This window comes from Triturus cristatus, chromosome 1_2, assembly GCF_964204655.1.
Source record: "Triturus cristatus chromosome 1_2, aTriCri1.1, whole genome shotgun sequence".
NCBI classification, from domain to species: domain Eukaryota; kingdom Metazoa; phylum Chordata; class Amphibia; order Caudata; family Salamandridae; genus Triturus; species Triturus cristatus.
In genome coordinates, this window is record NC_140580.1 from 973,192,913 (window position 1) to 973,215,167 (window position 22,255).

General features: G+C 46.8%; 1 protein-coding gene across 2 annotated transcripts in view; it reads left to right on the forward strand.

The window, feature by feature from the left end:
* Nucleotides 1–22,255, forward strand: part of PNPLA7 (patatin like domain 7, lysophospholipase) — a 1,876,659-nt gene that overhangs the window by 172,002 nt on the left and 1,682,402 nt on the right. For both annotated transcript variants that reach the window (XM_085610534.1, XM_085610541.1), the window contains exon 5: nt 12,258–12,340. In XM_085610534.1, the coding sequence (XP_085466660.1) occupies nt 12,258–12,340 (83 nt within the window). The remainder of the gene's footprint in view (nt 1–12,257; nt 12,341–22,255) is intronic.

Genomic DNA, 22,255 nt, shown 5'->3' on the forward strand with positions numbered 1-22,255 from the left:
GATCCGAGCAATTTTCCCAGCTATTTAGAGGTCAAGATGAATCCACTTCTCTTTCTGTGTGTCTAGTTTGACCATTACAGCCAAATATCGATCTCTTAGCACCAGTTTCCTGTTTGTTTATAAAGATACCTAGACATCTAACTGATTTTTCTTGCTAGTAGTGTTTTAAATATTAATGTAACTTTGATAATAGTCTCTGTCAGTGGAACTGCCTCTGACTTCCTGTTAATATGGATGCCGGAAAAACCTCCAAATCGTATAATTCACTTTAGGCTAATTTCAGGGTTTTTAGCAAATAGCATAGTGTTGCCCACTTATAGCGATATTAATAATATCTTAGTTGGAAATGTGGTGCCCTTCTCTGGATAGCCCTCTCTTAGCCACGAGGCTTGGTGGCTCCATTTCCAATGCAAAGAGGAAAGGCATCACACAACATCAATGCCTGGTTCTACTGTCCACAGAGAACAAGTGGGAGGTGAAGCCATTAGCATTTATTCTGGCTATTAGGTCTCCAAAGAGGAGCCTAACCAGGCATAGAATATACTGCCTAACCCCGCCTGAGATATCGCTGCAAATAAGAAGGCCCATTGCAGATAAACATACCCTTCTTGGTGTCTAGAAACAGCAAGACTGCTGGGATTTCAGGTTGTAATGAATGAATGAATGAATGAATGAATGAATGAATGAATGAATGAACTCAGATTTCTAGAGCGCACGTAGCTGCCCTGAGGCGTCCAAGCGCTAAGCATACCAACTGAGCTTTGAGTTAGGAAGAGGCAGATTCAGCTCCACAGTTATGTAGTGAACAGGAGCGTTTTCAGCTGTTTGCGGAAGGAGAGAATATCAGGATTAGATCTAAGATGCTGGGGCAGAGCGTTCCACCTCTTAGCTACATTGTAAGAGAAGGAGCGGCCTCCAGACCTTGATTTCTTTATTGGCGGCACAAAGGCTAGATTTGCAGAGGTGGAGCGCAACTGTCTTGTGGGGAGATAGGGTGTGATGAGAGGGAGATTGATTGCCGGGCCTAGAGACCAGAAAGTCTGGTGAGCAATGCAGAGTGATTTAAAGTTTACTCTTTCCTTTATAGGGAGCCAGTGCAGTGTCCTCAGTCCGGGTTTTGCTGATGATCTGCGGGGGATTTGTAAGAGTGTTCTGGCTGCGCAGTTCTGTATTAGTTGCAGTTTGCGCAAGGTGAAGTCAGGAGCTCCAAGATACAAGGCATTTCCATAGTCCAGCCGCGATTGAATCAGGCCCAGAACCACGGTTTTTCTTGCTTCAAAGGGGAGAAGAGGCAAGATCTTCCTGATAACTCTCAGGATGCCGAAGCAAGTGGCAGATAGTTTTGTTGCCTGTTGATCGAAAGGCAGGGACCTGTCAAGCCAGACACCCAAGCTCTTGATGGCGTCTTTGGGAACAGGGGCAGGACCTAAGCTAGGAGGCCAGAGAGTGTCTATGGTAGATGGTACGGTATGACCCAGGAGCATGAGCTCAGTCTTGTCTCCATTGAGTTTGAGACAAGACTTGGTCATCCAGCTCTTGACCATCTCCATGCAGCCAGCGAGATCTACATTAGCTGAGGGTCCGCCTGCCTGTGCCAGGGAGATCACCAGCTGGGTATCGTCCGCGTAGGTAACGATCTTAATACCATATGGGCGGACGATCTCAGCCAGTGGCCTCATGTAGACGTTAAAGAACGTCTGGCTTAACGATGATCCCTGCGGGACTCCACACCTCAGAGGCTTACTAGAGGAGGTGACATTACCTTCATACACCTGGAAAGATCTGTCACTCAGGTAGGACCTGAACCACTCCAGAGCTTTGTCATATATTCCGGTGTCCAGGAGGCGCTGCAGGAGGATATCGTGGTTCACGGTATCAAACGCCGCGCTCAGATCGAGGAGGATGATTGCCAACGATCCTCCCCGATCTAAGATTCTCCTGGACTCCTCTGTGACTGCCAGCAGTGCCGTCTCAGTCCCATGCTTGGGGCGAAAACAAGTCTGGGAGGGATCGAGCAGATGGTGTTGCTCGAGAAAGGTTGTTAATATGCTGTTTATGTGTTTCTCCAAGATTTTGGCTGCCCAAGGCAACAAGGAGATCGGGCGGAAGTTGTTGAGGTTCTTGGTGTCAAGGTTAGGTTTTTTGACCAGAGCCCTTACCATGGCCTGCTTCCACTTTACTGGTACTGTGCTGGTAGAGATCGAGGTATTAAGTACTCTAAGCAGTGTGGGAAGAATGGTTTGAATAGCAGAGACTAGGACATGTGGGGGTGCTGGGTCTCTGGGGGAGCCTGACTTCACTTGGTGCATGAGGGAGGTGAGGAGATCCACCTGTAACTGGGGGAATTCCGCCAGCACCGGAGGGTGGTTGGATGTATGTTCTTGAGGGGGACATGGAGCTGCTTTAGTCAGAGCGGTCTGTTCTGTGGATGGAAAGGAAGAGTAGATAAGATTGATTTTCTGGGAAAAAAAGTTGGCCAAATCTTCGCAACGGAGCTGAGGATTCTCAGTTATAGGAGGGGGTATTGGGTGTATTGGGGAAAATAAACTTCTGAGGTTACCTGACGTAGGCCTTCCTGGGATAAAATCTGACTGGTCAGGGCGTACCGTGTTTTTCAACGGGTGGGTTTAACCTATTGTGCACCACACATGCACTGACTTTATTAACAAAATTTAATGGAGATAACGGTATGTATGATTGACAGTTTTAGTTGTCTTGGTCTTGTTTCAGTATAGCAACAATTACAGTTTCCCTGATGGATGACATAGTACAAACAGTCTGTATACTATTTGTTTTTTTAATTCTTTAGAGAGTGCAGTTGTCACTCCACATGAGCTGAGAGTCATTCCACCAGAGAATCCGTTGTTAAAATGTTTAATTTCTAACTCTCTGATTAGTTCCGATAATCACGATATCCTCCCTTCATCCAGGCCAGGGCAAGGCCTTCCGGGTAGCCTTGTAATTGTGGTGAGCTCAAATGCATATCATAAACTCTTCATAGTATTCCATTAATTGTTGTACGATGACATTTCCACTGACCAGTTCATTTGACAAAAGCCACAAGGAATGGGTTGTGTTGCACAGGTGAACCTTCTTGGGCATCCAGGAGAGTGTGCTGATGGGTCTCTTCCTGCCCATATCTGTGGGCCTGCACATTCTTGCCAAGGTATTTGATCTCCCATTGAGCTCCCTCCTTAAAAAGGAGAATCATGTTGTTTGAGCATCATAGGACTATGCTCTGTCTCATATTTCTGCTCAAGGGACCCTACATTTTTTTCATGTCTAACTAGGATATGAAGGGAGTGGAGGACCCCAGCTTGTTTAACCAGCGACGTTCCTCTTATATTTGCTTTAAACGTTTTCCAGATCATATTAAATTGTGGAACTGATGCCACAATTATTTCCAAGAAATCATTCCGGATTTTGGCCTCAAAGAGTGTGAATGAGGGCACTTGAAGGGAAACACTGTGTACACTGTTGTCTAAAGAACAAAGAGATCTCAATGATTGCAGCTGACATGTATGCAAAAAGAACAGTTGATGGACGGAATGCTGAACAGTGTCAGACATTCAACCCCAGTACAGAGATCTGGGCCTATATCCACTGTTTTTTTGCTCACTGTGCCATTCCAGCTTGAGCCCAGCCATATGCAAATCAGTCTTGATGCTGCTCCCCGTGGGAGCAGTCCTACCCGAACTGCCAGGTCAGGCCCTCCATGGACCAGAAACAAGCATCACGAGTCGTAAGTTCTCTGCCATGTGTTCCATTCTTGTGTCTGCCATACAAACTTTATAGAACAACAATGGGTCTGTGCACACGTCAGCAGTATATGCAGAGCAATTTCTCTGTATCAAGACTTCTCACAGATTGGTGATATGATGTTACACAGTATATTACAAATGAAGATGAACAATCGGGAGAATTATTTGTTCTTCTTTATAATCCTGAACGGTTGCCCAGCCAACACGTGCTTCCTCTGGGAAAGTACCCCAAGACTTCTTCAGGGCTTATAGGCAATAGCAAACTTGTAATGGATCTCTCTGCCGGTTGTACTTCCGTCCATCAATGCAAACCTAGTGATCTCCAATGGGGTAAAACTTGTGAGAAGCCATGATGGTCTCGTACCACAGAGCCCTTGTACTTCAACAGTACAATATTAAACAAGCATTGGCAACATCAAAAGGTCTGCATTGTCTATGCCTTTTGGCTTAGTCAGTGTTTGTTTTGTTATGGCACGGTTTTTGCAAAACTTAATTGTTGGGAAAGCTGACGGACCCTCCTCAGTTTAAAAACAAAATCAGTTAAAAGAACACATGCATCTGAAAGATACAGTTAGTTATAGATTCCTTACCTTAGAATTATCCCCAGGCATCAGACTGGATCTGGAAAGTTTTTCGTCAGCAGTACCCCTGCGCGTCGGGAGGTGGCGTCAGCGTTGTGGTCCATGGAATGATGTTGCGGTAGCTACTTAGACGGATCCGCACCGTGTGTGCCTCTACTGCCTGGAGCGCGACCACGACCCCAAGTCGTGCTCCGACTGCCAGACCATGGCCCCGAAGTCTTTGCGAGAACCGTCCCAAAAGCTACTCGAGGCCCGGCATTCGGCTCCGCATCGCTTGAGGTCCCGGTCACGGAGGAGGTCGAGGGACCGGTCGAGGAGCCAACACCATTCTTCGTCAAAGTCTTCGCACTCGGGATCAGGTAAGTCGAAGCACATAAAGAAGTCGAAGAAGAATCGTTGCTCTTCAACTTCTCGAAAGCCGACGCGATGAGGGATGTGGGTGGTGCTCCGCGTGCGGAGCCTGCTTGGTCAACTTCGGGTTTCCCTCCCTTTCTAAGACCCGGTGCGGTCCCTGCCCAGCTTCGGAGTTTCTACAATGGGATGCATGCCATCTTTGGGCAGCCCGACTCCGCCGGCGCGCCTTCCGGCCCCATGGACTCAGCTGGGGGCCCTGGGCCTTCGGCATCGGCGTATTCGACCTCTGCGCCGCAGGGTCCCCTTGGATCCAGGCCTGAATCTGGATTGGCGCCGGTCAACCTTGTTACACCTCTCCCCGGCGCAGATTCCACCAGCACCATGTCCGCCACCGGCGTCGGCTGTGTCCTTAGCGATGTCGACCACGGCCTCCACCTCGAGGTACACACTGAGTCAGACCGGCATCTACCGACGCCGGATCTGATGCCGATGGGTGCTTTTGTGCCCTTGTTCTACCCTGGCTCTTTGAGACAAGATTGGCAGCCAGAGGAGGGTGAGGAGGACTGTGAGGGGTCTGGAGACTCTTTAACAGACCAGTTGGTGTATGAGCAGGACTGGAGAGAGGATCTGGGGGAAGCCCGCGGTTTGGATACCTCACCATACCTGGCATGTTGTATCCTCCTATCGTGGCTATGGAGGAGGGAGCGTTGTATGCAGTGGTGTTGCATAGGGCGGCCGAGGCTCTCCACCCACCTCGAGCTACCTATGGTGGCAGTAGGGATTAACCTCCTGACAGGAGTGCTTCAACCGGCAGCGAGCTCTTTTGAGCCCCTGCTCCTGTTTATGGAAGCCCTCGCGGGGGGGGTCCTTTTAGGCACCTCGTCCATGCCCAGCACAGGTGCTCCTGTGGACAGTATGATTGCCCGACGCTACCGCCCGGCCCCAGGTGACCCCACTTTCCTCTCCCAACGCCCCACCCCTGAAATCTTGGTAGTCTAAGGATCTACGTCCAAGGGCGCATTCCCTACTGCTCCCCCGGATAGGGAATCCAAAAAGCTGGATCATCTTGGGAAGAAGATGTTTTCTTACTCAAGCTTGGGACTGCGGTTGGTAAATACCGCATGTCTATTAGGTCGTTACACCCACTCCGTGTGGGACACAGTTGCGCAAGTGCTGCTTAAGTGCCTGGAGGAGGCCCAGGCTGAGATCTCTCAAGCAGTTGCCGAAGGTTGAGACGCAGCAAAGTTTACCAACTGCTGTGGGCTGGATACCGCTGATGCTCTTGGCAGGACAATTTCCAAGTCCGTAGCCCTTCGACGCTACGCCTGGTTGCATTCGACTGGTTTTTCCGGGGATGTCCAATTCACACTTATGGACATGCCCTTTGATGGCCGTCGCCTTTTCGGCGACAAGGCGGACAACGCGCTAGAGCGCTTTAAGGACTCTTGGGCAACGGCCAGGTCCTAGGGCCTCTCCACCACTGTGCAGTCTGCCTTTCGCCCCTTTCGTGGCTACGGATGAGGTGCCCCACTACGGCCTGCCCAGAGCCACAGGCCGGCACAAGTTGTTCAGCCCCAGCGCAGCCAGGGACGTGGGAACCACTGCCGTGGTCCTGGGGGCCAGCAGGCGGGCCAGTCTACCACAGCCCCATCTGCAGCAGCCTACAAACCCTCCTAGTCCGACCTTTCAGGGCCACGAAACGCAAGTGGGCGGCAGGATCTGCCATCACCTCCCCCACTGGTGCACCATCACATCAGACAGGTGGGTTTTGCAAATAGTCCGAAGGGGCTACTTCCTTCTCTTCGAGACTACCCCTCCATCCATGCCACCTCAGTACCATCGCATGTAGGAGGATCACTTGGCCCTTTTCCAACAGGAAGTTTTGGCACTCTTGGCCAAGGGTGCCATTAAGCGCATTCCTGCCCCAGAAGTAGTGGTTGCTATTCCCACTACTTTCTGGTGCCCCAGAAGGACAAAGGCCTGCGTCTTATTTTGGATCTCAGGATTGTCAACCGTTTCATCTGGGAGGAGAAGTTCAAAATGTTGACGCTCGCTCAGGTCTTGTCTGCCCTTGACCCTGGAGACTGGATGGTAGCGTTGGACTGGCAGGACGTCTATTTCCACATTCCCGTCCTGCCGGCCCACAGGCGTTACCATCGGTTCACGGTAGGCCACGAGCATTTTCAGTTTACCGTGCTCCCTTTTGGCCTTACCAGCGCCCCTCAGGTGTTCACTGAAGTGATGGCGGTGGTCGCAGCTCATCTGCGCAGATCTGGGGTTTCAGTCTTCCCTTATCTCAACGACCGGCTGTTGAAGGCTGGCTTGCCCCAGGCTGTTGTCTCCCACCTCCAGACTACGGGCGACCTCCTGCATTCGTTGGAGATCTCCATCAACGTGCCGAGGTTACACCTGACCCCCTCTCAGAAGCTCCTCTTCATCGGAGCGGTTCTGGACACGTGGCAGCTTTGGGTTTATCCTCCCGAACAGCGAGTCAGGGATATTTGGGCTATGATTCAGATCTTTCGGTCTCTATCTCGGGTTTTGGTCAGGATGACCCTCAGGCTGCTGGGTCTGATGGCTTCCTGCATCCTGCTGGTGGATCATGCCAGATGGCATATGCGGCCTCTGCAGGGGGACCTGAAGTTCCAGTGGACCTAACATCAAGGGAATCTGTCCGATTGCGTCCAGATCTCGGAGGGCACTGCATACCAATTGCAGTAGTGGCTTACGAACCAGGTTTGGGTCGAAGGCAGATCCCTTTCCCAACCAGAGTTCACAGTGGTGACGGATGCATCACTTCTGGGATGGGGCGACCACATGGGGGAGGCGGAGATCAGAGGCCTCTGGTCTCCGGGGAATCTGGGCTCCACATCAGCCTTCTGGAGCTTTGGGCGATTCGTCTTGCACTCAAGGCATTCCTTCCCTCTGTCACGGGAAGAGTAGTGCAGGTATTCACGGACAACACCACCGCCATGTGGTACTGCAACAAACAAGGCGGGGTGGGGTCGTAGACCCTATGTCAGGAGGCCCTCCGCCTCTGGACATGGCTGGAACATCAGGGCATGTCCCTGGTGGTTCAACACCTGGCAGGTATATGAACGCCAGGGCGGATGAGCTGAGCCGCAGGTGCATGATGGATCACGAATGGCTTTTTCACTTGCAGGTGGTGCAAGGTCTCTTTCAGCAGTGGGAAGAGCCTTGGTTAGATCTATTTGCCACCAAAGAGAACGCGCAATGTCGGCAGTTCTGCGCGTTGGAATTTCCAAGGCGACGCTCTTCGTCGCAAGTGGAGTTGCGGTCTTCTATACGCCTTTCCGCATATACCACTTCTGCCCAGAGTGCTGGAGAAGATCAAGCGCGACTGGGCCAAAGTCATTCTTGTGGCTCCGGATTGGCACGAGGAGTCTGGTACCCTGAGCTTCAACATGGCCATCGATCCTCCGATCAGACTGCCTCTTCGGGAGGATCTTCTGTCACAGCAGCAGGGGACGGTCCTCCACCCTAACCTGTCCAGCCTCCACCTCCTTGCATGGAGATTGAGTGGCGGCAGTTGACGTCGTTTGACCTGCCTCCCGAAGTCTGCGATGTTATCTTGGCAGCCAGGCGTCCCTTCACTAAGACGGTATACGCCTGCAGATGGAACACATTTGTGGCATGGTGCACAGCAAATGCTGTGGATCCCCTTCCCGCCCCTCTTTCTGAGGTTCTCTTGTTCCTCCTTTCTTTGGCCCAGCAGGGCTCTGCTCTGGGCACTCTAAAGGGCTACCTCTCGGCCATTTCCGCCTTCCTTAAGCTTCCTGATCAGCCTTCTCTTTTCAAGTCCCCTATTGTAAATAGATTCCTTAAGGGCATTACTCATATTTTTTCTCGTGTTTCCTTCGTAATGCCTCATTGGGACTTGAACTTGGTTCTTACCTACCTCATGTGCGCTCCCTTTGAGCCGCTACGTAACTGTTCTCTCAGACTTCTCACTTTGAAAACTGCCTTTCTGGTGGCCATCACCTCTGCACGCAGGGTGAGTGAGGTACAAGCTCTCTCTTCCAGGCCTCCCTCTCTGGCTGTCCATCTGGACAAGGTCGTCCTGAGAACTAGACCTTCCTTTCTTCCCAAGGTGGTTACTTCTTTCCACACTGGCCAAACCATCACTTTGCCCACCTTCTTTTCGTATCTGCATCCTTCAAAAGAGGAAGAGAGGCTCCACCGTCTGGATCAAAAACGTGCACTTTCCTTCTACTTGGTTTGCACCAAACAATTCCGGGTGGACGACCAGCTCTTTGTTGGTTACGTGGGTGCTAAGAAAGGTCGGGCCGTGCACAAACGAACCATCTCCAGGTGGGTCATTCTGTGCATCAAAGCCTGCTACTCTTTGGCAAAGAAGGAGCCTCCAGTGGGTAACGGCAGCTACTACTGCTTTGGGCCGTGGAGTCCCCTTGAATAACATCTGTCGGGCAGCTACGTGGACATCGCTGCACACGTTTACGAAACACTACTGCCTGGACAGCCAAGTCTGGAGAGACAGCTTCTTTGGCCGTTCTGTTCTCCAGGACTTTCTGGTGTGAACTTGGTTCGAAGACCCACCTTCCGGGGTTGGTATTGCTGGGGTATCTATTCTAAGCTAAGGAATCAATAACTAACTGTTTCTTTCAGATGAACAAGTTACTTACCCTCGGTAACGATATATCTGTAAGAAACATAGGTTAGTTATAGATTCCTTACCACCCCCACCCATCCTCCTCGTTCTGCGAACTGACTTCTAGGGCTAAGGTCATCTTTTCAGAGCCCTAGTTTTGTGCACCAGTAGTCAGTGTCTTGCATGACTCTGCGTTTCTGGCGTGGAAAGTCATGTACAGAACTGATGTCAGTGCACGAGGGCGGTGTCTAAGTAGCTACCGTGACGTCATCCCGGCGACCACGATGCTGACGTCTAACGGGGAGTCGAAAGACCCCACCTTCCGACGCGCAGGGGTACTGCGGACGAAAAACTTTCCAGATCCAGTCTGACACCTGGGGGTAATTCTAAGGTAAGGAATCTATAACTAACCTATGTTTCTTACAGATATATAGTTACCGAAGGTAAGTAACTTGTTCTTTTGGACTAAAAAAACTCTGATTACCATAGTAGCACATGGCACTGAAGGGAACTACTTTGTGTGTGGAAATGCTGCTTTTGGAAGGAAGTATTTTATCACTTAAAGTGAAGTTATCTCACTTTTAAGTTTCTGAAGTGGGGGTGACCCACTGCCCCATGCTGTATGCTGTAGTAGACAATAGAAACGTGGGAATGACACAGAAACAGACCAATGAAAAGGTTTTGGCTAACGTCAGAACTAAAAAGAGCTTTCTTTATAAATGCACCAGTGCTGTGGAACTCAGTTATGTAAGATTGGAAAATAATTTATTGAAATTTCTTTGAGCTTTAAAAAACAGCTCTGCTTACAGCTGAAGTAGCATTGTTATTTATTTTAGGTTCTTTGTGTATCTGCCTTTTTACAATGTAGAGTACCACAATGCCCTTAGTGGTAGACTCTAAAGTAGACTGTTGAATGAAATGGCAGAATGGCAGAATGGCAAACGCTAGATCTACAAAGGGTTGCTAGAGACTGAAGTCTAGTTTGCCTCTGTTCCTGGGCGGTTCTCTGTATTCTGGTATTGGCAGATCTTCTGAAACTCCATTGACTGCATCATTTTGGGGGTAGGGGGGTGGAAGGGGTTGTCATCATCGCAAATGTTGGATCCTTTGAGCTGCAAGTAAAAAGTTGTTTGTAGGCACCACTTACCTGTTGTGCATACTTCACAAGTTTAAAAAAAAACATTTCAGCAGTTCTCTTCCACGCTCACACAATTATTCGTTCAAGCAGTGATGGTAAGAAATGTTTTTCCGTTTAATCACCCACTCTATCACGGGGTCAGTACGACATTCAGCTTTTGGGAATCGAGGTGATGGTCTTCAGAGTTAACAGGGTCTCCTAGATCACCCATCTCCTGCCTCGAAGCAATTGCTCATCCTGTTTACAAGGATCATGTGTAACATTATCTTTCCCGATTGCATCACGAAAATGATTTGTATGCATCTCCATAGGAATGTATGCCTTTCAATTGAGGGCTGAGAAAGGTGAGCGAGGGGGATAGGATAACGGGGAGGAGCAGTAGAAACGATTGAAGCTGGTGGAGCGTTCAGAAGATAAGGGAGGGGCAGGAGGAGGGAGGGGCAGGAGGAGGGAGTGGCAGACCATGTTAGCTTCACCGAAAGATGAGGACCCCAAAGTAGGATCCAGAACAGGGATTGTAGTGTGGGTTAACCACGCCCTATGTACAACGCTAAGTTAGCATAACCTCGATGGCTGTTAGAAAGCCAGCTTGCTGCTTCTGCTGCTTTTGCACGCGACACTGTTGTTACATGTTATTCATTCGAGAACTGCTGACTCGACTTTGCTTCACATGAGAACCGTCTGTTGTTTAACATCTTTAACAGCGAGTAGTGACCTTGGTCTGTACACCGTGTAAGGAACGAGTCTGGGTCACTAGACGGGGCAGGTTGTTGTGTTCAGGTTGATCGTACCACTTTTTAGACATAACATACATACAGCTGCAAATACCTGAAAGACAAGCCCTTTAATATTACAGAGCAGCATGTTTTCTGTTACATTCGAAACAAAGAGCTGAAGCAGGAGAGAGCCTAGCTGATCCTGTGATGTGATTCCACTAAGCTGATCTATAAGGTATGGGGTCCCCCATGCAAGCCTAAGAGACCTTCTATTAGTCTAATAATACCTTATTAGTTGCTAGAGAAAGGAGGGTGTTTGTGTTCCACGGTCATTATTATTATGATTGCTCCTTTCATTTTCTATGGTATTGTAACAATGCTGATGGTGCTAATCCTAACCATTTGTCTGCTTGTGTTAGCCAAAGTACTGCATCTTAGGACGCGAGGTTTATAAAATAAACTCTTTAAACTTTTACCGTGTCTTTGTTATTCTGTTGTGGACTGATATATAGCTACCAACGGGTATTTTGGGTTCCCACCACTCCTGAGAGTATCTAAGTCGCTTGTTCTGGGTTGTCTATACATTGGGACCGCCGAGCCAAATCTCGGATAACAAATGTGACACTAAGCTAGTCGGATAGGGGTTCTTAGTTCTGAGGGGAGTTTCTGGTACACCACAATTCTCTGAGGTCCTGGTTTCCTGCGCATAGTTCTGTGCATAAGCAGAATCCCTGCAACAGGATATGGCCACCCAACTGGATCTAAGGAATGGTCACAAGAATGAAGCTAGACCTCAGAAGAGGAAAGGATCACCAGATCAAAGCAAAGTAATGGTGCTACACTCAAGATCAGGGCACGTAAGTGGGTCCAGACCACAGTTTGAATAGTAATTTAACTGGTACCTTCCATACCTGAAGGGGGAGGGGTTGCAGATTGGAAGTAGATGAAGCTACACGGGGTATGGAAATATTGCATGCCGTTTATATAGGACAAGGAATAAGATTGGGACGTGTCTACTTGTTAAGGAAACACATTTACAAAAAGCACCGCGTCAATGCCCAAGGTCATGTTTTTCAGAACAAGAGCAACCAGAAGTGCCTCGATACCGATTTCGGAAGCGAGACAAAGTGCTGTTCTATGGCCGAAAGATAATGCGGAAGGTAATGTATAGGCGACAAATATTTGTGCTGCAAATATGTGTAAAGTGATTTGAATGTTTTTACAAATGTTGTGGGGCTTTAACTTCCCATCTTGTTGAGCTAGTCAAGTCTCACCGGTAAAGTCAAAGGTTGCTGTAGAGGAGTTAGACATGTCTAGGATATCAGCATTTCTGGTGTTTTACAGTTCTGGAGTGAACATTACTTTGAGGTTTAGTTAAAGGACTGCATTTTGCATAGGGTTGTAGCAGCTTGAAGTGTAGCTGTTGGAGCTGTGTTTTACGGCTGAGGAAAGAGAAAGCGGTATCAAAACTGAGGGATCAGAGCAAAGTTTGGGTAAAAACGATTTGGGGTTATTTTTGATAGCTGCCAAACTATAATGTTGCGGTCTATGACCAGCATAGTTCACGGGGGGCGGGGTCGGTGGCACTCTGGAGCTCGTGAGCTGTATTAGTAATACATATGTGTAGCACACTCCTGCCATCTAATGTTTTCGAAGAAAAACAAGCTGCAAAGGTCCGTGCCCAACACTAGATGGCAGGAGTGTGCTAAGCATATGAATCTACGGCAAGATGCTTTCAGGGTAAGTAACCTATTCCTTACTCGGCGATTGAAGTTGCCTTGTATGAGTTTGAGGCATTTTAGTAATTGATTGGCCAAGATGATTTCCAGTTTTGTAATTGAACCTCGCTAATTAGCTGGACAAGTAGTAGTTTATTAAATTAGTTTTGTGGAGAGTGGGGCTGTTGAGGGAAATTTACTCTTCATAGGAGTTAGTGTCCTATTGAGAGCAGTTGAACTAACGATACTGCTGGCTCCAGATGTCACTAACTAAGTAATCCCCACCTTCATGCACTTGAGGGGTATCGGTGGACCCCCACAGACATGCTAAATGACCATTCACAATCCAATTCTGGCAGACACAGGCTGACCGCGTGTGAAGCATATGTCAACAGGTGATGGGGAGCTGCAGGAAAAATGGGGGAAGATGGGACCAACATCAATACAAGTCCCATTGGAGCGGAAGACCATTTCAACCCCATAGCGGCTGCTGTCACTGAAAGACAACAGGCGTAGTGTAGTGTGCACTGAACCTTCTGACATTCAGTCCTCTATTCAGAACGTGTATGTTCAGGCGGGGGGCATCATTTAAGGCTAGCCAGAGGTAGCCATTGCTTCTGCCATGTTATAACTCGTGGGTCCCTTGTGCTTTCCTTTAAAAAGAAAGTATGCCTTTGCCTTGCCCTAGATTTAATCAGTTTACAATAATATTTTGATAAAGCCTTTTAAGACGGCGCGTCAGCCGTTCTTTGATGGCAGTTTCTGATGTAATTTCCTCTTCCCCACTGATTTTGGCGAACGGACAAAATGGAAGGTGGATTTGTACTGTTTTTTTCAGAAGAATGATTAGAGTATTTTAGATTCTTAGGATGCCGTCAGCCAGCTGAAAGCAGTACATGAACCAGTGATAACGGGGAAGGGCGGATGACTAAGGTGCGAGTGGGAAGCGCCTGAACTCTGGGAGGAGCTGAAAGTTGACTGTGGATCGCAATGATCCGTTTTCTCTGGATTACTCACGTCTTGTGGACATTTTGCACAGAAGAAAGTAGACCATTCATTTACTGTAAAGCCAGTTAACGATTGCCACACAGATAGGAGAGCTACTCATTTAGTGATGTGTTGACCCTGGATTACTTCTTTGCCGTTCTAGTGTGTCACTACTATTGCAAAGGCTTCTGCTTTCAAAATGTTTATTGCGGGCTAATCTATTTTTGTCAATGTTATTCCACAAGGGTTTATTAATAGTGCGTGGCCAGATTATCTTTTTTTTAAATCTACAATTGCATTACATTGCTGAAAGTTTCCAAAACGGAATTACGGTCTAGCCTTTCAGACTTTTAATTGAATATATTGTTTTCGGGGCTTAAGGTGGGTCGTGTCATGGTGTTTTCAGACCCAGGAGGAATTAAAAACCGACTTTGACACACGTTCCTATCGGGCACTATATTCATGTCCATCTGTGGGTCATGAAAGTGTTCACATATATGCCAATTGTAATTGTGATTCTATTGGAAAGTGTGTAAAGGAGGTACTCAAATGTCAAAAAGGAAGTGCTTCCGGGTTGTGTGCGTGTGGGGAAGGGTCATGAAGAGGAGTTCCTGCAGAAAAAGTACTAGAAAAGACTATGCAGAAAGGGCAAGTGTTGTGTGAGAGATGCAGATGGAGCATATTAAAAATCTGTGGGTAGTAAAAGGGAGTCATTGTCGAAGGGCATGAGAACCTGCAGTAAAGTGGTGTGAGGGAGAGAATGTAAGGGATTGAAACACTCCAAAGAACACTACCCCTTCCTAGGACCTCAATACATTTTAATCACAGTCTCCTATTTCTAAAATGGAAGCCTTTCAATTATTCTAAATCAGTCAGTCATAAAGTCTTTATTCGGTTTTAGTGCAAACCATAAAAGCATACTACAATAAATACATATTAAAAACAGGGATTTCATTAATAATATAATACCAACATTAAAAAGGGTACAGTTCATTTCTTCAAGGTACGAATTACCACAGTTAAAAAACTTGCAATGTTGAAGGTTTCCCAGACATTATTTAAAAGCTGTAAATACAAAAAAGCAGGTCTCACTTGAACAAAGCCTTTATCTTTTAAAATTGGGATTAAGAAACGTTTCCTAATGTCAATAAAGTGCTCACAGAAGAAAAAAAGGTGTATAATGTCCTGGGGGGAAAAGTTATCACAGGAACAAGGGCCAGGGTCCAACGCCCTTTTCCAGTCTTTCTTAGCTCCGATCAATGAGTATAGTTGATTCAATCTAAATCTGGTTAAAAGAAAACGGTGATTTGGATTTGTTACATATCCAAGATAAGGTTCCATAAGAGGTGTTGTTTTACAGAGCTGGTGGCTCCTAACGGAACCCTTAACCAGCTCCTTCTCTTCCTTTGCCAAAGTGGATATGCAACTATAACTTTCTTTACACCAGTTGATGTCGCCTTTTACCAGGGTCTCGGGAGAAAGATACAGCTCTGGTCTCCCGAGATTTTTGGCCAGGGTCCAAATGTATTTCAACCAGGGTATATACAAACCATGATCGAGCGAGAGACAATCTCTCAAAATGGTGTGGTTCAAGTGTAAATCCGGGTTAAGCCAGATACTAATCCATTTCAGCATCGGGGCCAGGGCAATGCTGTCTTCAAGATAACCAATACCTAGTTCCTGATGGACAATATAATTAGCGGTACAAATCGGTACTGAGAGGAGATTTTTTAGAAATCTATCCTCGACAGTCTGAATGCTTTTAGCGTTGTTAATGCCCCAGACCTCAGCTCCGTACAAGGCTATGGAAAGACACTTAGCCTTGTACACCTGGATAAGAGCCTTCAATGGTCTGGCTCCCAGTTTTCTCGCAAAGCCCAGGACTCCTACTGTAGCTCTTGAAAACACAATCTTCTTTGCCTGTATTTGGGTTACCCCGGAATCTCGATCATCAAAAAGGACACCCAGATAAGGAAAAGAAGAGACCCTCGATAATTGATGGCCCCCACATAAAAAGGTTTTAGATTTGGCAGATTTAGGGCCAATGACCATGACGTGAGATTTAACAAAATTGACAGATAAGTCCAAATCCTTCATAAAATCAGCGAAAGAATTTAACAGTAGCTGAAGGCCCACTCCCGTTCTGGCGATTAAGGCAGCATCGTCAGCATATAGAAAGGCAGGGACCGAATATTTCCCCACACGGGGGATATCTTTACATGAGGCGACAAGGGTGTTGTCCAAATCGTTTATATATAAAGTGAAAAGGAGAGGTGCCAAGATGCACCCCTGCCTGACCCCATAAGATATGGGTATATCTTTGGTGCAATTTCCCTTTTGGTCATAACGAACTGTTGCTATTAACTCTCTATGTAAGTCCGCTAAAAAATGAACAATCTCTTTATCAACACCAAGTTCTAGGAGCATAGGCCATAGTTTTGATCTATTTACACGGTCAAAGGCCGAGGACAAATCCATAAAGGCAACCAACAGGGTTCCTTTTTTGGCCACCGTGTATTTACCAATTAAAAGTTGTAGGTTTAAACATTGGTCTATGGTACCCATCCCTTTCCTAAATCCATACTGGACCATAGAGAGTTTTCCAGATTCCTCTAGCCAACCATTTAGTTGGGCGAGAACAACTCTCCCCAAGACTTTCACTGAGGAGTCTATGAGAGAAATTGGTCGATAGCAGCTCGGGTCGCCTCTGTCCCCCTTTTTAAAAATAGGGACGATGACCGATTTCGCCCATGTTGATGGGAGGCCCTTTTGGCATGCATTTATAAAAACATTAAAAAGAATTTTAGACCAAAGTTTAATATCTGATTTGAAAAGGTCAGCCGGGACTCCATCGGGTCCCGGCGCCTTATTACTTGTCATTTGTAAAATAGCATTTGTCACCTCTAATTCTGTGAAGGTCAACGTATAATTGTCAAAGTTAAGTAAGGGCCCCGCCCTTAAACCATCTCCATCATACACCTGTTTAAAATGAGCATACCAAACATCCTCTTGGATGCCGCATTCAAGCTCGGTGTGACTTTTACCGTTAAAAAAAGGTTTATTTACAATGGACCAAAATTTCGCACTGTTATTAATGACATCAGTAGACAGGAGGTCATTCCATGCATTTTCCCTAATTTCGGTTTTACGTTTCTTCTGAGCCATTTTGTAGGCCTTCCTACAAATGGCAATTTCCGCTCTGTCAGGTGGAACCGCTTTAAGAGCTGACATAAGCTTCCGTTGGGAGGATGAGCAGCTGTGATCAAACCATTTCTCCCCAGCTTTGGGTTTATCCTTGCATGCTTTTTTAAGATCACTGTTCACCTGACAGCAGATTTTTTCATAAGCTGTCAGAACTGCATCACTACTAATCCCGTCCTGTGAACACAGAAGTATTTCGTCCCCAACCGTCTCCCACAGATTTTTGGTAAAATCCTCTGGGACCAACTGACACCATTTCAGGCGTCGCATTTGGTCTGTTGGCCTTATGTCCAGTATACTGACAATAGGTTTATCCACAATTCCTTTTTTAAGATCATCAGTAAAAATTAACTGGACGGGATTGTGGTCACTAAAAGTAGACCAATTAACCTTATAATGACTTACATTACCAGCTAAGTTAGATGTAACAAAGATGTAGTCAATAGTGGATCCTATTCCACTTCCTTTAAAGGTCGGGGTGTCATTTATGTCATTTACGGGATAAACCAAATGATTCCCCACTAGAAGCTCATCTAAAAAAGTCCCCTGTGGAGTGTGTTCAAAGTGTGAATTACCTTGATCTTTTGGGCCTAAACTGTCCCATATAAAACAATTTTTAAAACATAGATGAACATTAAAATCACCAAGCACAATAACCGAATACGGATTTTTACAAAGTTCATTATACATTTGTAGAAAATCAAATAGACTGCGTAAGTGTTCATTAGGCATATTCTGAATAAATGAATTATAAAAATTTACTATAAGCCAGATCCCATTTAAGTTGGAATTGATTTCGACTGCTAAACAGTAAGGCGAGCCCGTTTCCACTTTACTGTATTTGCCATCAATGGTTAGTGCAATAAGGGTCAAAAGACCACCTTTAGCCCTTCCCCTATTAGAGGCCACCGCTGGTGACCAAAAAGCACAAAATCCGTCCAGTAGAAAGGTATTTTCAGTGTCCCAAGTTTCTTGTAGGCGTGGCTCACTGGTTAGAGTGGAGAGGTGTGGCTCACTGGTTAGAGGCGGCAGATCCGCAAGCAGAGAATCGGCCAGGGACCAGGGTTCAATTCCCGACACGGCAGGGTTGTGGACCAGGGTCAAAACGGACTCGATAATTCTCGCCTCGGTACCTACTCTAACCAGGAACACACTCGGCAACTCTGGGCATTAGCTTACCTCATCTCCACAACGGCCCCCCACATTCGCCGGGGATGCCTGGTTTCACCTTGGAGATACCCAGGAGGGACCATCTCACAGGGATAGCCAGGACGGGTTCCCCAGCGGTCTACAGCGCCACGACGCCTCAGGGCAGCAGTGCGCTTTACAAGACACATACATTTACATTTTTGTAAGCCAATGATTTCATGGCCTAATAGAATGTCCCTCCAGATAGGGTCATGAATTTTGTTATTTAGTCCAGCTATATTCCAACTAAGGACACTTGTGCCAAGGGGCATTTGAGAGGCACTGACAGTCGCATCCACTCTTTTATCATTGACAGTCCCCGATGCAGGCGTAACATTTTGTGTGTCCTCTCCACATGTGGCTGGTACAGAACCACCTGATGCCATGACCTCACCCTCCACAACGGATAAGTTTTCCATGCTAAGTCTTGAAGTGCCCCCATCAGGGTACAGTCAATCATTAGAGTCTAAGTTACTCAGAGCCTGAAAGCGATTTGAAATAGCAAAACCTTGAGAAAACTGGCTTTCAGGATGACTTACTCTGGACTCCCATGGAACACTGTGGGGTAAAATTTTCTGTTCTTTATAGAAATAGCCCAGTGAATGCAGGGTAATACCCTCGCCAGTGTGAGGAAGCAGGGTGGCTTTTGATAAGATGTTATGCACTATATGGGGATTACTAAAGTTTATTATTACACAATCCCCCTTTATAGTCTTGCGTGATCGCCCAACCCAGGAAACTCTTCTCGCTGTTAAAATCAGATGAGATAGATGTGCTGGAAAACCATAATTCTTATTTAGCCACGAGACTGATTTATTTTTAAGAGATTCATGGGTTTCAAAAGAAGAGTTCTGGGCAACATCCTTCAAAGGGGGAACATTTTTTAGCACAATAACAAAAGGGGCGCAGTCAGGGGGGAGATCTGGTTTTGCTCCTCCCAAGTATGTACTTGATGTTGCGTTATTATCGCTTAAGCAACTGCCAGAAGGTAAGGTGTTCTTCTCGTTTACTGGTGAAACAACTACCAAAGGGGCTGTACTGTTTAGAGTGTCCTTTGAGGACCTCGTAATATCAACAGAGACAGGTAGGCCCTCTGCGGCTTTAGTCAGATTCTCAGAGGAAATGGTCTTATTTGCCAAAAGATTACGTAGGCCTTCAATCTCAACAGATAGTTCGCCAATTTTGGTAACTAGGGGTTCAACAATTTTCAGGATTTTAGACTCTACGAGGCCTAACAAGGAATCAAGTTGATCGGAATCTAACTTGGCCATAAGATGGTTAGTAGTGGCTGGTTCCTTAGTGGCCTGAATTATTGGCACAGGACCCGTCTTTTTAAGATTACTTCGTGTAGAACCCTGTTTAAGATGAGTCCGTTTACGGGATCTTAACGCTCTCTGGGATGGCCGTTCCGGAGAGTCTTCTACAATCTCATTAACGTCAGTTGCTAGATCTCTATTCACTTCAGGTGGTTCCTGTTCGCTAGGGAAGTGATCATCCAAGAGTGCTAAATCATTCTTTTCATTTACACAGTTTGTGACGTGGGATGAAGTAGAGAGTACAATGTCTGTATCATTTAACAAAGGACCAGTAGTCAATGAGTTTGAACCCTGACCTAATGATTTACGCCTATCACTGTTGATTTTAGTGACGACTTTAACTAGGTAGTTATCCAACGTTGAGATAGTCGCTGATTTACCTCCTGCTATCGCTTTAGCCATATTTTGTTATACCCCTGGGAGGGCCTAAAACTTCAATTAAACTTTCACAGATGTGGCAACGCCAACATGTATAATCATACCTAATGAGACATTAATAACCAAACATTAAAAACAATCCAAAGTCTTACAGTTTAGTGGGGGGGCCCGTCCCGGCCTCAATCGGTCCTCTGAGGGCCACAGAGGGCCCGCCCTTTGCCCGGGCTTAGCCCGCGCGCGTCCCGCGACGCGGAGGTAGCAACAGAGTTTTAAGCGCCTCCGGGCGCGTTCTTCGGCGTCACGAGCGGCTGGGGCACCTGGGAGCGGTAGTTCCCCGCTTCGGGGCCGCGCGGTGATGTGGCGGCGAGAGGAGCCCAGGCGGACAGCGGTGAGGCTACAGGTAGAGTGGAGAGGGCACCAACAGCTCCACGCAGTTCCCTCGTTTAGCTTTCCGGCTTCATTGCTGTTTATTTTATACTGCCAACAAGCTTTTCCGAAGGTGACGAGAGTTTGACTTGTTTTTGGTGCCTGCTTGTGATTGTGTGAAATGGCTTGTTGTAATAACAGAAAAATCAGAGACTCCGAATACTGGGCCGGTGGCATGTTGAGTGAGTAGAGGTGGATGAACCAACAAATTAACAGGGAGAGCTGAGCCAATAGGAGGCTCTGAGCCTGTGCACAAGTCGAGTCTGGAAAATGTAAATCATGCAGCGGACATCAGATTAGAATATGAGAAGCTGTCTTTAAAATTCAAAGTTTATTTCTTTGGCGCGCGGAACCGTTTCACTGAGTACAACAGATTATGTATCTGCATTGAGAAGTATTTATTAAAAGTGAGAGTTTTTAAACATGCACTGAGAAACATTCCTGCCCTGAAACAGTTTTTTTTTAATAAACTAAGTGTGGCAAGTCAGTCGTATTTTGTACTGTACATATAGGGTCTAGCTTCTAATTATAGATGGAGCAACATTATAAGCTATTAAATCAAACGCATATGTTTTTGTACAGCGCGCATTCCGTTTGGTTTGTGTGTTGCTGGCAGCAGTGGGGACTCCAGGTCCCATACCCATATAACATATTACCAGGTGGCGCATAACTGCCCACACCTGTAGCCTTGTGAAAGAAGCCTTGATGCTGCGTCAAAGTGCCTCTAATCTTCCCGGCCGGCCCAGAGGAGGCACTGGGCAGTCCCCCAGCAATCCCCCCCGGGACTCTGCTTGTTGAAACTGGGGCATTTAGTTGCCACTGTGAGTTTTTTTTCCAATTGTTGTATGACTTGACCTGCTTGAACCCCCACTTATGGATGATATCCGGACTAAGTTGTTGTTAACCACATGGGGAAGAGAAAAGTGAACTCGCGGAATGTGTCCGACAGACGGCCAAGAACTAGTAATACAATTTTATCCTTTTTAGGTCGAGCCTAGCGTCAGCGCGCATGCAATGCTCGCTCTGTGAGGCATGCTGTATTAGAGTATGCAGTGTAAGCCCAGCCCACTCTCCGCTAATATTTGCCATAGGCTTGCGTCATTGCCCTTAAAAAAATGCTGGATTCTGATTCCTAAATAGGCTTGTTAGTCCCTCCTTGGTACTGTCTTGTCTGCATTTGTTACCTTCCATAACGACTGGAACTTTTACTGGTGGTGTTACATGGTCTGCTTTATAAGTTGGTGAGCACTATTTTCCTTAATGCTCTTCGCCTATTCCACCCAGGACATCGCAGCACCCACCTGCTATTATATTATGAATGTATTTATTTACTTTACAGTGCGGTCCGCTTCAACTGTAGCGGACACACTTATTCATTTATTTAATTTATGGAGCGGTCCGCTTTCAAGCAGCCACGTCCCTTTAATAGTTATTTATTTAAGTTAGGGTGGTGTCGCTTTCAAGCGGCCACGTGCCTTTATTATCCTATATAAAGTTCCACCTGTCTCCTGCTCACACACCGCTGCACCCAGCGGTCATTGGTATTGTAAAGTTCCTGGTACCTCTTCTCAGCTCAACAGGCATTACTTAATCTGTCTGGTAAGAGTGACTTGCCAGTGGCTTGCATTGCAACATGAAAACTGCAGGCTGCATGCAGATCTCCGCACATGAACCTCTTAAGCTATCCCACACTGTTAGGATATTAACCAAAGCATGCTTCTGCGTTTTTGCCCTCCCTCCAGCCACCACCAACTATGACACGCTACCTTTCTGGTTGTGTGAATGCCCTGTAAAAGCATCAAAGGGGGTAGAAGGGACTGCCGGCCAGTACATTGTAAGGCGGGGCTGTACATCGAGGAAG